This window comes from Pan paniscus, chromosome 14 (genome assembly GCF_029289425.2).
Source record: "Pan paniscus chromosome 14, NHGRI_mPanPan1-v2.0_pri, whole genome shotgun sequence".
NCBI lineage: Eukaryota > Metazoa > Chordata > Mammalia > Primates > Hominidae > Pan > Pan paniscus.
In genome coordinates this window covers 114,036,290-114,053,206 of record NC_073263.2, presented here as the reverse complement: position 1 = coordinate 114,053,206, position 16,917 = coordinate 114,036,290, and the positions used below count along the sequence as shown (strand labels likewise).

Sequence of the window (16,917 nt, the reverse complement as noted above, 5' to 3'; positions counted from 1 at the left end):
GGTAGTGTTGCTGGTGGTGTTTCCAGACTGCCTCACTGTCTCCTGTGGTTTCCCTGTTTCCGTCCACACCTTCGTATCAAACGGTTTTCAGCAGACTGAAGAGATCCTGGGTGTTTTATACTTGCTCTTTTTATAGTTAAAAAATGCTGCCTCCTCCTTTATGTCACTTGCTAAGTTTTTGGTGCATAATTTTGTTCATTTTTGAAATTTCTTCACCCTTCACCCTCAGATACATCTTTGCTAAAATATAATCTGAGATTTTTAACCTAGCGGTTTCTTAGTGCAAAGGTAGAACATTTCCTGCCGTCTTTCCCTTCACCTACCGGTCATTTCACTCAGAGACTTCCTGGAAACTCCCACAGGGACTCACAACTTGGCATCCTCTGAGCTGAAGGAAGTGTTGCGTCTTGTTCCACCCCTCTGGGCGTCCATTTGCATCCACCCGCTCGCTGCCTGCTCTTTCTTCTGTGTTCTCTCTTTTGGTGAATGACAGCACCATTGATCTTGCCCCCCATGAGAACCTGAGTGTCATCTTGACTCCCCAGCTATATCTCTCATTTGTCCGTTTTGGAGTTGGGCAGACCTGGGTTTGAACCCTGCATGTAGCTCTGTGATTTGGGTGAGTTATTCAGATTTGCTGTCCTTTGTTCTCTCATTTATGGCATGAAGAGAATAAGCCCTGTCATAGTGTGGTTGTGACGATGACAGGATTTAATGTGTGGAAAGAGCTAAAGGTTGGCAGCAGCTTGGCTCCTTGGTCCTGGGCCTGAGTGCCTGAGCCTCACGGGCCCCTGTTGCTGGCTTGCAGGGACTCACCGGGGACACATGCCTGAGCACACACTCGGCTCACTGCATTGCATTCAGCTGCTTGCATCTCCCTCCAGATAACAGCGGTCTTCCTCTCATGTTGTCCCCTCCAGCATGTTCGTCACTTGTGCAGTGATGGTGCCTCTGCCTAGGACGTCCTTCGCAGGCTTCCTGCTGTTGGCTTTACCTCCAAATCCAAGTTTCTTGGTGCAGCGTGGAGGCCTCATTCCGATGTCAGCTTCCCTCCTGACTCCTGGCCTTTGTCAGGTTGCTGTGTTCACCATTCCTGTCCCTCCCTCTACACGGTCCATCTTTCTAGGAGACTCGAGTCTCCTCCAGAAGCCCTTTTGTGAGCTGTGAAGTGCCATTTGTCACGTTGCATCTGCCCACTTGTCTGTTGCCTGTGATGAGACACACTCCATCAGGGCTGGGTCTGTTTCTTATCCTCGTGGCCCTGGCTGGGGATTAGTTGAGTTTCTGAAAAAGCCTATGTCAACCAATTTTTTAAAGTTAGACAGTAATTTAAATACCTGGGATGAGCTTACTTTTAAAAGAAACTTTCAGAGAATGTTTTATATAATGGAGAGTTTACATAATATAAGCAATCATCCCATAATTTGTTATGTAAATAAAGGTACTTACATGTGCATGCAAAAGGTAAGGCTGTCTGAATAGAGTATACTGAGGTTTGGCTGCTGTTTGCGAATCAGACTGGTGTGATACACAATTGGAAATTAATGAAATCTGTATGATAACCCTTGCATAGAAACCTGTGGGTTTGTTATCTTGACAGCTAAGTGCTTCAGACCCACTTTTTTTTTTTTTTTTTGAGACGGAGTCTTGCTCTGTCTCCCAGCTGGATTGCAGTGGTGTAATCTCAGCTCACTGCAACCTCTGCTTCCCAGGTTCAAGTGATTCTCGTGTCTCAGCCTCCCGAGTAGCTGGGACTACAGGTGCGTGATACCACGCCTGGCTAATTTTGTGTTTTTAGTAGAGATGGGGTTTCGCCATGTTGGCCAGGCTGGTCTCGAACTCCTAACCTCAAGTGGTCCACCTGCTTTGGCCTTCCAAAGTGCTGGGATTACAGGCGTGAGCCCCTGTTCCCGGCCCAGACCTACATCTTGACTTTAGGTACACATGATGCTGAGACTAACTTGTGCTTGTGGCTTAAATGGGATGTTGATAAAGGAAAAAATAATTCACATATTTTTATGATGGCTTTGTCTCATAATTACGGTTTTGGGGACATTATAAGAATTATTTCAGGGGAGACGATACTGTTATTCAGGAATAGGGTAACTTAAAAAAACTTTTCTTCTTGGGGACTTTAGAGCTAGTTAATAAGGGAAGGAAAGATCCAAGGTTGTTGGTTGCATGAGGACATTTGCTTCCGCCTTCGGATGGGTGGCACTGTTGAAAATACTTATGAATTGTTAGATTTGACGTTACTATGTGAATTTTAAAATGCATTTCTAGTTTGGAAATACAGTTCAGGAAAGAGGAAAATAAGGCTGGAGAGTAGTATAAAATCGTTCTTTTAATATTAACTTTTTTCCAAACAGGGAGTTTTGAAAAATAAATGGTCAATACTCTACCTCTTGCTGAGCCTCAGTGAGGACCCACGCAGGCAGCCAAGCAAGGTAAGTGGCTTTGCCTGTGCAGCGTCGTGTCCGTCGGGACACCCTGGCTGACTTTGATAGGAAACGACTTCTGCATCTAAGAAAATAATGCTAGGAAAGCAACAAGCTTGTCTGGTCATGGAATGTCAAGAGATTTCTTTTCCTTTTTCTTTTTAAGGACATTTTTAGTCAGTGTGGTTTCCTGATAATGTTTTTCAGAATTTTGTTATTCAGACATAACAATGGGTGATTAAATAGAGAATAAATGGTTAGTTTTCAAAATGTTTACTTTGTGAAGTTACTAATATCAGCACTGATAGGTAATTCTTTATGAACTAGAAGACCCTTTAGGAGTTTTTCATGCTCTCAGTTATGAGCATTCTTTACTTTTGTGCCAGTGAAACCCTGTCATCACCGGGCTCAGTGTCTGTCCCCTGCAGTATGTCAGAGTGATTCCAGTGCTCTGTGCCCCAGAGTCTGGTATAATAAAGTACCCACCAGAGACATGGGAGTGCAAAGAGTTTGAAGCGTGTGGGTGAAAGAGTTCTGTCTATTGCTAAAGGCTTTGTCTGAGCAATCATTATATATTAATATACATGTAAACCATATAGATATGAATATATAGAGGGCAATCATTCTTTAATAATGCCTAACTTTAAAAAATTATTCAAGTTTCAGTTTGCTTGGATCAGAGTGAGTGTTTAGTTATCAGATGATGTAGTGGTTGTTGGAGTTCAGAAAATTTTCTAAAACTTTATCAGTTTAGGCATATTTCAAAAGCATAACATCTAATTTATTGTTTAATAAAGTATGGAATCCAAATCCAGTTACAGAAATAGAAGGAAAATCTGAATATAAATGACCTTTTTAGGTTTGGGAAGACTGTTCTGTAATTTCCTGTCTCTGCTCTTAGTGTGTTTCTCTTTTCAGGTTTCTAGCTATGCTACGTTATTTGCTCAGGCCTTACCAAGAGATGCCCACTCAACCCCTTACTACTATGCCAGGCCTCAGACCCTTCCCCTGAGCTACCAGGATCGGAGTGCCCAGTCAGCCCAGAGCTCCGGCAGCGTGGGCAGCAGTGGCATCAGCAGCATTGGCCTGTGTGCCCTCAGTGGCCCCGCGCCTGCGCCACAATCTCTCCTCCCAGGGTAAGGCCACGCTGACGTGTATAGATTCTCTATGTGTTAGAAACAGAGACGCCTGCAGGCTGTTAACCAGACATTGGTGTTCACCCACAGTATCAGTGGGGCCTCATATGTGCCAGACGGTGTTCTGGGCACTGTGTCCGATGCACTCCATCTCCGAGCGTTACTCCTCTTCAGAGCTATGCTACAGCAGGAGTTCCTTCCACTTTGTAATCCACAAGCTCTGGCCAGCTCTCACCTGTCACTGAAGTGCCCATCACGAAGGAGCTTGAAGTACCCTGTGCAAAGCCCTTCATCTGGAGGCTCTCTGACTGTGCGCTCAGATTTTTCCTTAGGGAATAGTGGCCTCTTCATTGATGTATGTTTTTCTCCTCATTGGATTCTTTAGTAAATTGTTAAGTAAAATAAAATAAGGTTGAACTTTCCTTGAGTGCTGAGGTCTTTAAGGATCGTGACATTTTAGTGCATATGAATTAAGATGATGAAATGCAGGAATGCACAACGAAGGTTTTATGTATGTGGTCCAAGCATGTTTTCAAGAAATACAGGATTTACAGCTGAGAATCAAGCAGGCGCCATTGTCATTCATGGATGGAACTTTGTTTTTCTTTGTTTTTAATTACACATTCTTCCTATATGTAGATAAACGGGTGGCTTTGCTTTTTGCCATAGTTGGTTCCCGGAAATCGCATTAAAGTGGATTATCATAAAGTAGATATTTTTCCAGAAAAACAGTGACCAAGGATTTAGCATCAAATAAATGGTGTTTTCCATGTGAGTGTAATAGAATTATAAATCATTTTGTGATTTATTCAATTATGTTCAAGATACTTGAAAACAGAATGTGTGTTCTATACATATGGATTACCAATGGGGTCTAGTGTTCTATGAAGAAAACGCAAAGCATTTAAAAACAGAACTTGACACATTTAATCTAGAATTTAAGTTCCAGCTAAAAGAATCAATTGACATTCTCATTTATACCTCAGAATTTGAATTATTATCCTATTAAAAATCTGTATAGAGAACTTTGAACTGAAAGTCTTTTAGAATCATCCTCTTAAATTTAGAACTATGCCCAGAGACATAGTTTTAGTGAATGTTGTTGACTTCTCTCCTGATGAAAATGGAATAAAATAAGAACTGTTTCAGTTCTTTCCTGTTCTCCTTACTTCACGAGTGGATTATGGATAAACCCCCCCAGTATTGCACCAGTACTAAATCCAAGCTCTGGCACCTGGAAACTGTAGAGCAGCTGAGGTTCTCATTTTTGTGTTTTGTAGTCCCAGGAAGTGATATTTTTGTTGCAGCTGTCAAAACTGACGCTATTAGAAATCAGCTATGAGGTTCTTACATTTTTCAAAAAACAACTTTGACATAGTCTCAAAATTGCTGACAAGCCATCTTGACCTTGAATATGCATTTGCCTTAGATTTTATACGTTTGTATACTTTAGCAGTTAATTGAAAATTGCAGTTTCTTTTCATAGTGAGCACTCTGAAGGCTGAAGACAGGTGAGGCCAGGCGCCTGGGGCAGTGTCACAGTGACTCGATTCCTCTGCTCAGTACATGGGGAGTGAACGAGAGTTGTGGATTTTGAAGTTAAAATAAGTAGAGAATTTCAAAGTGGTTATGGGGTGGGTAAGGTATGTTATATGTTTATAAAGAAAAGCCAAATAGATTTTGATATTAATGGTAAGAACTATATATTGTAAGGTAGCAGTAAGATGATTTTTCCACTGCTGTGTTGGGTCCGAACGCTAGGCCAAGGGTCACAAGGAGGCTTGACCAAGTTCAAGGGACTTGGGACTGTCTGTTATTGATATATTCGGTTAGGGTAAAGTCATGGTATCAGCTATACCAGATTTATAAATTTATGTAATTCACGATAGTAATACAAGAGAAATTTCTAGGGACACTTTTGTCTCTTCAGCGAATAGCCTATTAGAAGATAATACATGTTTCTTTTTTTAGACAGTCTAATCAAGCTCCGGGAGTAGGAGATTGCCTTCGACAGCAGTTGGGGTCACGACTCGCATGGACTTTAACTGCAAATCAGCCTTCTTCACAAACCACTACCTCAAAAGGTGTCCCCAGTGCTGTGTCTCGCAACATGACAAGGTCCAGGAGAGAAGGGGATACGGGTGGTGAGTAAGGATCTATGTTAATACAGCTTTTCTGTGAACACTTGGAATTCAGCCTTTCCTTATTTTAAGGTACGGCCCAGGAACCCCACCTCAGACCTTTTAGTGGTTTCTTCTGGTTCTTATGATGAAGTCCAGAGTCCCTGATGGTCTGCGGCGCCTTGGGGAGTTTGGCTTTTCACCCCAGGCCACCTGGGCTTTTTCCTCCCAGCACAGTCTGCTTTTTGGCTGCTTTTCCATGTGGCCTCCTCCCTCCACATCTCTCGTCTTTGCTGTTCCTCATCACATTCTCCCTGTCTGTTTTCATCCTGCCGTTTCCCTGGGAAAGTCTTTAAGGCTGGGTTAGGCCCCCAGTAAAAGTCACCTTCTTCTACCAAAGTCTTAAGGCCACAGAGGGGCTATGTCTTTTCATTTCTGGTGCCAGTGCTCAGCACAGTGCCTGGCACGTCTAAGAGAGTCATTGAGGAATTACTCAATGGTGAGATGAATACCTCATGGAGGGTTTTAAAGCCCTGCTAGATTCCAAAAGGAAGCTTGAGTTTCTTTATTGAGAACACTACAGTTAGCAGCGTTTGATACATGAGTGTCCTGAAAACAGAGGATTGGGTTTCCCTGTTGGCTCGTAATCTGCTGATTCTGAAATAGCTCTGGATGTTACCTGTACCTGTCCTTGCGTAGAATGCAAAGGTGAGGAGCATCTGAGAGCTGGAGGACATCCTGGCACAGTATTATTAGCCCCCGCAGTAGTCTCCACCATCTGCCCCACTCCGCCTGTCCCTGTGTGTGGCTCCCGCGTCCAGCCTCTGTCCACAGCTGCAGACTCATGTCGTGTTTGACAGCTGTGCGTTCATGGCACAGAAGGCCAACCTGTAGACTGAGACTCGCCTTGTTTCTTTCTAATCTCATACTCTTTTTCATCTTGAGCTTATTTATTGAGTTAGTAAATTTCATCGGGGTGGCAAATATCTAATCTGAAGCTAATTGCACCATAATATCTATTGTCTCTTAAAATATTGTCTAGTAATTACTGTCTTTAAAAAATGATTTTGCAGGTACTATGGAAATTACAGAAGCAGCTCTGGTAAGGGACATTTTGTACGTCTTTCAGGGCATAGATGGCAAAAACATCAAAATGAACAACACTGAAAATTGTTACAAAGTAGAAGGAAAGGTACAGTAACATAAAATCTAAGTTAAAATATTCAGAAAGAAAAAACATGTCATGAAGTCCTGATAGTGGCTGTTGATTGATAAGGTGGTACTGGGGTTTTGCGAATCGGGTGTGAGGTGAAATTGCACTGTGGAATTCTGGTTTCTATTTCTGTCCATTGTGGCTCGTTCAGTTTTGTTATGGGGACCCTTTGTGATTAATGTGTGCCTCCTTTCCTCACGTCTACTGATGGGGCTGCCCCATAGCCGATTTCTGCATCCTGCTGTGTGATGGCTGAGGCACCCAGGGGACAGAGGTCCCTTGGCACCTTCGGCGTTGATGCAGGATTCCAGGTCAGGGGTCTTCACCCACTTTTGTTTCCTTTTTCCATAACCTGCCTTTACCATGCCCATTTCTTGTGGTGTGGGTCACACTATGGCTCTTAGCCCTTTCACAGCGTGGCTGAGATCACAGACCTTCTCTGCCACACCGCAGGCCAACTGCAGGGTGGTGTGAAATGAGCTCACCATGCCCTTTGAGGTGCTTTCCATCATGCTGTCACTTAATGTGCTTTCCTTCCCTTTAGTGATGGGATCTTAGTTTTAACTTTTATGTCTTGAAGCCTAAGGATTATAGTATTAAAAGTAGAAGTGCTTGAGAAAAATACTAATTAAAGCTCTAGTATTGCTTTTTAATGTTTAACATTTGATGTATTTACTTTTTAGGCAAATCTAAGTAGGTCTTTGAGAGACACAGCAGTCAGGCTTTCTGAGTTGGGATGGTTGCATAATAAAATCAGAAGATACACGGACCAGAGGAGCCTGGACCGCTCATTCGGACTCGTTGGGCAGGTGCGTTCATGGTTCCTAGGATGCTGCGCACTTTGGGAAACGCTTACTCTAGTTGAAATCTTACTGTGAAATAGCTCCTTCTAAGGCTCTTTCCAAGTAAAGCAGCTTTGAGAGTCAGCTGTCAGGGTCCACTCAAGACAGTAGAAACCACAGTAGGTGCTGATGAGGACACTGAATACAGCAGTTTGGCTCAGGAACTGCTGGAGGACTGTAAAATACAGAGAAAATGGTGAGACAGAGCTGGCCATGGGGAGCTGGCATTGCCCGATTCCAAACGCTCGAAGGGGGCCCTGCCCAGCTGCTGCTGCCTCCTCCAGAAGGTGGAGGAGGGGCCCTGCTGGGACGGGGCCTGCCAACAGGGGACACTCCCAGCTGCGTGATTCCCCAGGCAGCATGGTGAGGCAGGATTTGGGAACACTGCCGAAGCTGGAGATGGGAATCCTGGCTATGGCTGTCTGGACAGCCCTGGGTGGGCACTGCCGATGGCACAGCGCATGGTTGGGAGGGAGCTGCTGCTGCTTCTCCTCCTGTTGGAGCCTGACAGGGGGCAGCTAATAGGAGCCGTGGCATCTCCACTGTCCAGCCCTTCTTTGTGGCTAAGCAGCATGTGGTCTTGTCCGTAGGTTGATTATTGGGCAGTAATTACTGCCAATGAAATCTCCAAAAATTATTGAATCACAAAACAACTGTATACTATAAGCCCAGCATAGCACAGGACTTATGGCATTGTGGCTGGTGGGTAGGAGCGTGGCTGGTGAGTAGGAGCGTGACTGATGGAGAAGAGCATGGCTGGTGGGGAGGAGTGTGGTGTGGCAGTGTGGCTGGTGGGGAGGAGCATGGCTGGTGGGTAAGAACGTGGCTGGTGAGTAGGAGCATGGCCGGTGGTTGGGAATGTGGCTAGTGAGTAGGAGTGTGGGTGGTGGGTTAGAATGTGTGGCTGGTGAGTAGGCGAGTAGTGTGGCAGTGTGGCTGGTGAGTAGGAGCGTGGCTGGTGGGGAGGAGCGTGCTGTGGCAGCGTGGCTGCTGAGTAGGAGCATGGCTGATTGGGAAGAGCATGGCTGGTGGGGAGGGGCGTGGCTGGTGGGGAGGAGCGTGGCTGGTGGGGAGGAGCGTGCTGTGGCAGTGTGGCTGCTGAGTAGGTGTCACACTTTGAGCTTTGAAGCGAGGCAGCCCAGGGTTCCGGTTTGGGCTTCTCCTGTAATGGTCACGTCATCTTGCCCAGGTTATCTTCTCTTGGCCACAAGTTTCTTCCTGCGTAGAGTGGGGTAGTGATTACCTCTAGGATTGTGAAGGTGGGGAGAGAATGCATATAAAGATGCTGCTTCCCAGTCTAGCACGGTTTTCTGTTCTGTTTGCCAGTCTAGTGAATTGCTCGATGACCAGCCACCACTCTCCCTCATTGCAAGGGCAGATAGGAGTGAGCTGGCTCTTTCTCGAGGCAGGTAGGACTGATGGGCCGTCCCCTCAGGAGCCAGCTGTAATTTTAGAGTCCCTGTCCCTTTTCCCAAAGGGAGTGTTTTATCATGTCTGGGTTTATATCATCATCTTATGCAAGTGTCACTGATAGCTCCTAGTCAACTTGATAGACATGAAGCAAAACACACACACAAAATCAATACAGGATAACTAAACCATTATGTAGATATTTTATTCCAGGAGATGGATTGATCATCACTATAGTAGTATCATATTATGTTTTATAGCAGGGGTCCCCAGTTCCTGGACTGTGGACCGGTACTGGTTCATGGCCTGTTAGGAACTGGGCCGTACGGCAGGAGGTGAGTGGAGGGCGAGCAGGCATGACCACCTGAGCTCTGCCTCCTGTCAGATCAGTGATGGCATTAGTTTCATAGGATTGTGATCCCTGTTGTGAACCGTGCATTCAGGGGATCTAGGTTGCATGTTTCTTATGATAATCTAATGTCTGATTATCTGAGGTGGGAACAGTTTTATCCCAGAACCACCCTGCCCCCCCATCCCACCCTGGTCCGTGGAAAAAATGTCTTCCACAAAACCAGTCCTTGGTGCCAAAAAGGTCGGGGACTGCTGTTTATAGTACTGGACTTTAGAGGCTCTTCTTTTATCTTCTTTCTCCTTATCGATTATCATAGCAGCCTTCTAAAATGATCAGGGCAAGCATTAATTGTCCCCATTTTGCAGATGTGAAAATTGAACCTCAGCAAGTTTGATTGATTTGACCAAGTTGCCCTGACTAGTAGATGGCAGGTATGGACCAGGGTGTGACGTGTCACTCTGTTCCAAAGCTGTCTCTGTTCTACTTCCATTTCCTGCTGTTTGGAGTCATTGCTCGGTGCCATCCAGTTGCTGAAGGAGTGATGGTTTATTTATCTTATTTGAAGAGCCAGCGTGTGCTCTCAGTGGGGTGACCGTGTGCCCTAATTTATGCCTTGCATAATTTATGTCCTGTGTCAGTATTACCAGTGCCCACAGTTAGCCTTGGAGGTGTCCTGGCTCTAGACATACCAAATGGAGCAAAATCATATATGAATGAAGATACTGTTTTGTAAGTGTGAAATTTACATGTGCATTTAATGAACCAAGGCGGAAACAGCCTCTGCTAACCACAGGCCTTTTCCCTCTGAGGGTGTGTGGCGCTGCCGCGCTCTGCCTGCACTTCCACTCTTTTGGTTATAGACTTCTCAGAAGCTGACTCACATACACCTGTATATAAATACTTAGATTCTACACGTTGGATAATGATTTGATCATTTCAGCAGGTTTTGTTTTTGTTTTTTTTTTGAGACGGAGTCGTCTCGCTCTGTCACCCAGGCTGGAGTGCAGTGGTGCGATCTCGGCTCACTGCAAGCTCCGCCTCCCGTGTTCACGCCATTCTCCTGCCTCAGCCTCCCAAGTAGCTGGAACCACAGGCACCCGCCACCATGCCTGGCTAATTTTTTTGTATTTTTAATAGAGACGGGGTTTCACTGTGTTAGCCGGGATGGTCTCGATCTCCTGACCTCTTGATCTGCCCGCCTTGGCCTCCCAAAGTGATGGGATTACAGGCGTGAGCCACCGCACCTGGCCGCATATTTCAGCAGGTTTTTCAAAGCTTTGATGTGTTTGTGTGTCTGCCCTCCTGCCCTCGGGCTGGGATGGAGTTTTGGTAAAGAGTGATGCTGTGCCTGAGCAGATTCCATGTCGTTTTCTCTGTAAATATTACCTAAGAAAACTGACCTATGGTTTAGTAAGCACCTTTGTGCCCACCCTGTGCCAGGCGCTTGCCCTACGTTACCGCATTTATTCTTCCTCCCTATGTAGATGAGCCTAGAGGTTCATACCGTCAGGGGCTGACACGTGGCGGTACCTCCAGCGGGAGCCCTGGATTTTTACCCCCGGTCTGTCTCATTCCAGACTCTAGGACGTTTCTTCTTGCACACCTCACTTTTGACGTGTCCTTTTGTGTCTACAAAATTAGTATGTTTTATGTTCATTTTCAAACTTGAAAATGTTCACATTTGTCTTAGTCCACAAACCATAAATGCAGTAAAATACACCTATAGGTGACTGCTGATATATTTTAAAAATATACAGAAAGGTATGCAACCTACATATTTACTTAAAGAAAATAAGTTTAAAAAACAATTAAAAAAATTTTTTTTGATGGAGTTTTGCTGGATAAAACTGAATGAGAAAGAACACAGGTTTATCCCTTGCAGGCTGCTTCTGCTGTGGGCTCCTTGAACAGCAGAGCTGCCCCCAGGCATCCTGGAGTTACATCCCACAGCTCATCCCTGAAGGCTCTTGCCACAGGACTGGATGCAGGTGTATGAGGGTGCCTCTTCTAGCTTCTTATTCGTGTTGTTTTGACCTGACTCTTTTAAGTTTTTTTTTTTTTTTTTTTTTTTTTTTTTTTTGAGATGGAGTCTCACCCTGTCGCCCAGGCTGGAGCGCAGTGTTGTGATCTTGGCTCACTGCAAGCTCCGCCTCCTGGGTTCAAGCCATTCTCCTGCCTCAGCCTCCTGAGTAGCTGGGACCACAGGCACCCGCCAACATGCCCGGCTAATTTTTGGTATTTTTAGTAGAGACAGGGGTCTCACCATGTTAGCCAGGATGGTCTCGATCTCCTGACCTCGTGATCCGCCTGCCTTGGCCTCCCAAAGTGCTGGGATTACAGGTGTGAGCCACTGCGCCCGGCCTCCTTTCAGTATTTAAGATTGGAGATGTGTGGAAAAGTTCTTACTACTAATAGGGGTCAGAAGAACAAGCAGTGCAAACAGAACAAAAATTAGGAGGATTGGCATTGAGCTGCCAATTTTAAAATTTTGTTAATTAAGAGCATGAAAGAAAATTACATTTTAACCCTGAATATTTACAGGGGATATAATCTTTTTTAATTAATTAATTAATTTTTTTATTATTATACCTTAAGTTTTAGGGTACATGTGCACAACGTGCAGGTTTGTTACATATGTATACATGTGCCGTGTTGGTGTGCTGCACCCTTTAACTTGTCATTTACATTAGGTATATCTCCTAATGCCTTCCCTCTCTGCTCCCCACACCCCACAACAGGCCCCGTGTCCAAGTTCCCCACCCTGTGTCCAAGTGTTCTCATTGTTCAGTTCCCACCTGTGAGTGAGAACATGCGGTGTTTTGTTTTCTGTCCTTCTGATAGTTTGCTCAGAATGATGGTTTCCAGCTTCATCCATGTCCCTGCAAAGGACATGAACTCATCATTTTTTATGGCTGCATAGTATTCCATGGTGTATATGTGCCACATTTTCTTAATCCAGTCTATCATTGATGGACATTTGGGTTGGTTCCAAGTCTTTGCTATTGTGAATAGTGCTGCAGTAAACATACGTGTGCGTGTGTCTTTATAGCAGCATGATTTATAATCCTTTGGGTATATACCCAGTAATGGGATGGCTGGGTCAAATGGTATTTCTAGTTCTAGATCCTTGAGGAATCGCCACACTGTCTTCCACAATGGTTGAACTAGTTTACAGTCCCACCAACAGTGTAAAAGTGTTCCTATTTCTCCACATCCTCTCCAGCACCTGTTGTTTCCTGACTTTTTAATGATCACCATTCTAACTGGTGTGAGATGGTATCTCATTGTGGTTTTGATTTGCATTTCTCTGATGGCCAGTGATGATGAGCATTTTTTCATGTGTCTGTTGGCTGCATAAATGTCCTCTTTTGAGAAGTGTCTCTTCATATCCTTTGCCCACTTTTTGATGGGGTTGTTTGATTTTTTTCTTGTAAATTTGTTTAAGTTCTTTGTAGATTCTGGGTATTAGCCCTTTGTCAGATGGGTAGATTGTAAAAATTTTCTCCCATTCTGCAGGTTGCCTGCTGACTCTGATGGTAGTTTCTTTTGCTGTGCAGAAGCTCTTTAGTTTAATTAGATCTACAGGGGATATAATCGTAAAGGATCATTCTCTAAAGTCACTACACTTCATGAAAACTGTACCATGTATATTTTTTCCATTCCTCTTCTGCAAAGTTCATGCTTTTTGTACTAAGGAACAACACTTTTTTCATGTTATTAAAATATATATTGTGGTGATTAAGATGATTAGAAGATTATTGACAAAACCTGAATTTAAATCTTGTAGCACCCCACCTGAACTTTATGTAAACGCATTATACCTTTCCACTTAAAATCAGTCAATGTGTAATGAGTGTGTCGTGCTTTAATTATATTTCTCCTCCACACAGAGCTTTTGTGCCGCCTTGCACCAGGAACTCAGAGAATACTATCGATTGCTCTCTGTTTTACATTCTCAGGTAAATATTTTATTTTTATTTTTATTTCTTTATGATTTGAAGTGTTACAAAATTGAAGCTATATAGAATGTTTTAAGTTCCTTCATACATTACTTTTAAAATACAGCAATATTTTTCATAATATTATTTGTAAGGTTTGAATATCAAGTTTCAGTGTAGCCTAGAGCCAGTTAATTGCCAATTTTCGGGGTTCTACCAGTTAAAGGTAGCTTTAAAATACTATTTTTTTTTAAAGGGGACTTTGGCTTCATTTTTATGAGTATAATCATTTTCTTATGTTCGCTTGATATAGATTAAGAAGTGTGATCTATGTAGTTATTTGTACTTAAACATTTCTATCTTTATTGTTTTTTAGCTACAACTAGAGGATGACCAGGGTGTGAATTTGGGACTTGAGAGTAGTTTAACACTTCGGCGCCTCCTGGTTTGGACCTATGATCCCAAAATACGACTGAAGACCCTTGCGGCCCTAGTGGACCACTGCCAAGGTCCCATGCGCGTCTTTCCCATGCACGTCTTTCCCATGCGCGTCCGGCGCTCGCTTTGTTTCAGAACTCGTTTGTAGGGTGCGCCATCCAGGCTTGCTTTTGTGTCCTGCCCTTTTTTGTCCTTAATGGCCATGTTGATTCAATAGGAATCGATAGATAGGAACCAAGAGGGGACGTAACCACTTGCCAGTGTGGCCCAGTATTTATACGGTAGAAGCTTGGGCTGGCATTGAGATGGAGGTGGGAAAGAGGAGGGTGTCTCGTGTTTAAAGATTTCTCTCTTGCGTGGTCCTTGGTTATGGCTCCCCATGGTGCTTGCTGCTCCCTTGGTCGCCTTTCCTTGCATTTTGCTTTTTGCCTTTAGTCCTTCTGCAGTCAGGGACCATGTTGGTGACTCTCGGTCAGATGTTCCCATATTTGCATGTCTTGCTTTGGCCTCTCTGGCTCTAGGTTCTGTATTGCTAGTTGCTTTCTGACATTTTTTCTCATTGTTTGTGCTACCTTGGCCAAGAACCTCTTTGCCTTTTCCCTCGTTTATAACATTGAGATCCTAGTAGCAGTTACTTCTTAGGGTTGTTAGGATGACATGAGATGGGCGAGCTGGCCATCTGCCACACAAAGAGTTCCCTTCTCACTGCCATCCTCTGCCCAGGGTGTTCCCCAGAATCTGCAGGGCCCCATTGGTCATCTTGCTGTCTGCACACCTTCCTCTCTCACCTCTTGGCACTTCCCTCAAAAAAGAGAGAAGTGGAGCACAGTAAATAAACGCCAGCGTTTTCTCCAGTTCCCAGCGCTTCTCCGGAACTGGATCCCCCAAACTCCTCTGTCACTTTCTGTGTCCAGCGGGCCCCTGGGGTCCTTCACTGTCTTCACTCTGCTCAGCCTGTACGCTTGGCCTTGGCGCTGTAGGGACTGTTATAAGAGCTGCTGTCCGATCCCCATATTCAATCTCACAGCCCCACTTTGTGTACACACACCAGAGCCATCTTCTTAAAATCAGATCCTGTCACTCCTCTCCCTAAAATCTACCAGTGGTCTAATAAAATCTTGAATTCTTAGCATAACATAAAAACTCTTCATGTGCTTCTATTTCCAGACCGGATTTTTGCCACTCCCAGTCCTTCATACTGTGTAGTTCTGGCCAAGGCCCAGAGGCCTCTTCTCTCTACAGAGAGCGGTGTTTCTCACGCTGTCTGTTGTAGCCAGCTAATGGGTTATGAAACAAGTTAATGGGTTGGGGCTAGCATACCATACCAAAAAAAAAGTACAAGGATTGATTCATAGGACTTTTGTTTTTCATACATATTTGTGCCCTCCTTTGCACCATGAAGCGTGAATCTTAGTATGTCTCAAGTAGAAAAGGCATGAAAAGTCATGTGAACTTTAGATTGTGTAGCCAGCAATTTTTTGCTACTTTTTGTTTCTGAAAAATTCCTCAGCAGTCCTAAAGAGAAGAGTGACTCACACACTTGTGTAAAGCCAGGGTTGGAGTCTGGACCTCCTGGTTTCTGAATCATGACATGTTACTGCTGCTTCTAGGTCCAAAATGGTATTAACTGTAAGAAAACAAATGCTCTTTATCTCAATTACTTGGGCGTCTTTGGTTGGTGAGAAGTGACTGGTGTGTACTATGAGTGTAAATGTGTATGTTTTTGTGTATTTTCCTCCATTTCTCCCAGGAAGGAAAGGAGGTGAGCTGGCCTCAGCTGTCCACGCCTACACAAAAACAGGAGACCCGTACATGCGGTCTCTGGTGCAGCACATCCTCAGCCTCGTGTCTCATCCTGTTTTGAGCTTCCTGTACCGCTGGATATATGATGGGGAGCTTGAGGACACTTACCACGAAGTAAGGATCGGTGTTCGGTTCTGAGACTTGGATTTAAAAAGCATGGGCACGCAGTTATGCTGTTTCATTTTTCCCCTCATGATTACCATATTCTCCTAACAGGAATGCAACTGCACTTCCATTGAATACCATATACATTTTACACAGTGCCTCGACAGCTGGTTATCTCACTGAACAGCAGATAAGTTCACGAGTTCTTTGGTTAGTGGAGAACTGTCCTGGTTTATTCCTCAGCAAGGTGGAATCACTCGTCCGAGTTTACTAGCACGTGGATGGCAAAGCAGGACGAGGCCTCCTGAGTCTTGGGGCAGTCATCATCGCAGATTCTGCTGCTTTGCCATGATTACTTTGCAAACTCACTTTGGTGCTAACAGCTTAATGAAACAAGTTAGTTGTATATGTAGCTATTGAAATACAGTCAGTTCTGTAATGCAGCATGTGCCGCTTAAAAATCACTGTTGTGTAAATCGCATGATAGAAATGATAGGGCTTTTGGTGGAAGGTAGGGTGAGGGGGCACCACACTCAAAACCTTTGTCAGTAAGACAGGAATCTAACAAAAGTTGTAGTGCAGTTTAACACGTTAAAGTTTAAGAAATACATAAGCACTGCCATAAATATCACATTGGCCTTGGAAAAACCCTGGCGTTTTTTTGTGGGAGTGGGCCGTTGGTGCCGCAGACTTTGTGTGGCGGGAAGTGGCGGAGGCCTGGCCATCTGAAACAGGTGTGCCTTGTGTGGGCGCTGCTGGCTGCAGTGGCCTGTGTTCTCCTGCCGTTTCTCATGGATGAAATTGCAAATAAGCAAGCGTGAAGTTTGTATTACATTCAATTTGTTTTCTAATTTATTGTTTGTGCTGTTACAAGTTGTTTTTAAAGCAAGCGTTGGGGCAGAATGGAGTCTCTGGTGCTCTGTGTGCTTTTGAAACACATGGGCGGCATGGCGTGTGTGCATCTGCGTTGGGCAAGTTGCTTAGCCTGTCTTGTAGCGCTTTCCCGATGGTGTGTGTAGTTTTTCTTTATTACTGCATATTATTTCACAGTAGGGACAGATATGTTTTTGTCTAGCCACTGTCCTGTTGATGGAGATGATGTTTTCTTTGTAGTTTTTAATC

At 44.3% G+C, this 16,917-nt stretch overlaps 1 protein-coding gene across 10 annotated transcripts in view; it reads left to right on the top strand.

Moving 5' to 3' along the window:
* TUBGCP3 (tubulin gamma complex component 3) overlaps positions 1–16,917 on the top strand; it is a 103,832-nt gene that overhangs the window by 26,732 nt on the left and 60,183 nt on the right. For 6 of the 10 annotated variants that reach the window (XM_003832096.4, XM_063595875.1, XM_008957468.4 and 3 more), the window contains 8 exons: positions 2,370–2,447; positions 3,357–3,574; positions 5,546–5,718; positions 6,768–6,886; positions 7,591–7,716; positions 13,402–13,470; positions 13,826–13,958; positions 15,638–15,804. In XM_003832096.4, the coding sequence (XP_003832144.1) occupies positions 2,370–2,447; positions 3,357–3,574; positions 5,546–5,718; positions 6,768–6,886; positions 7,591–7,716; positions 13,402–13,470; positions 13,826–13,958; positions 15,638–15,804 (1,083 nt within the window). Of the gene's footprint in view, positions 1–2,369; positions 2,448–3,356; positions 3,575–5,545; positions 5,719–6,767; positions 6,887–7,131; positions 7,219–7,590; positions 7,717–13,401; positions 13,471–13,825; positions 13,959–15,637; positions 15,805–16,917 lie in introns of all 10 variants that reach the window. The other 4 variants (XM_008957465.4, XM_063595874.1, XM_008957466.4 and 1 more) reach the window with 1 other exon arrangement.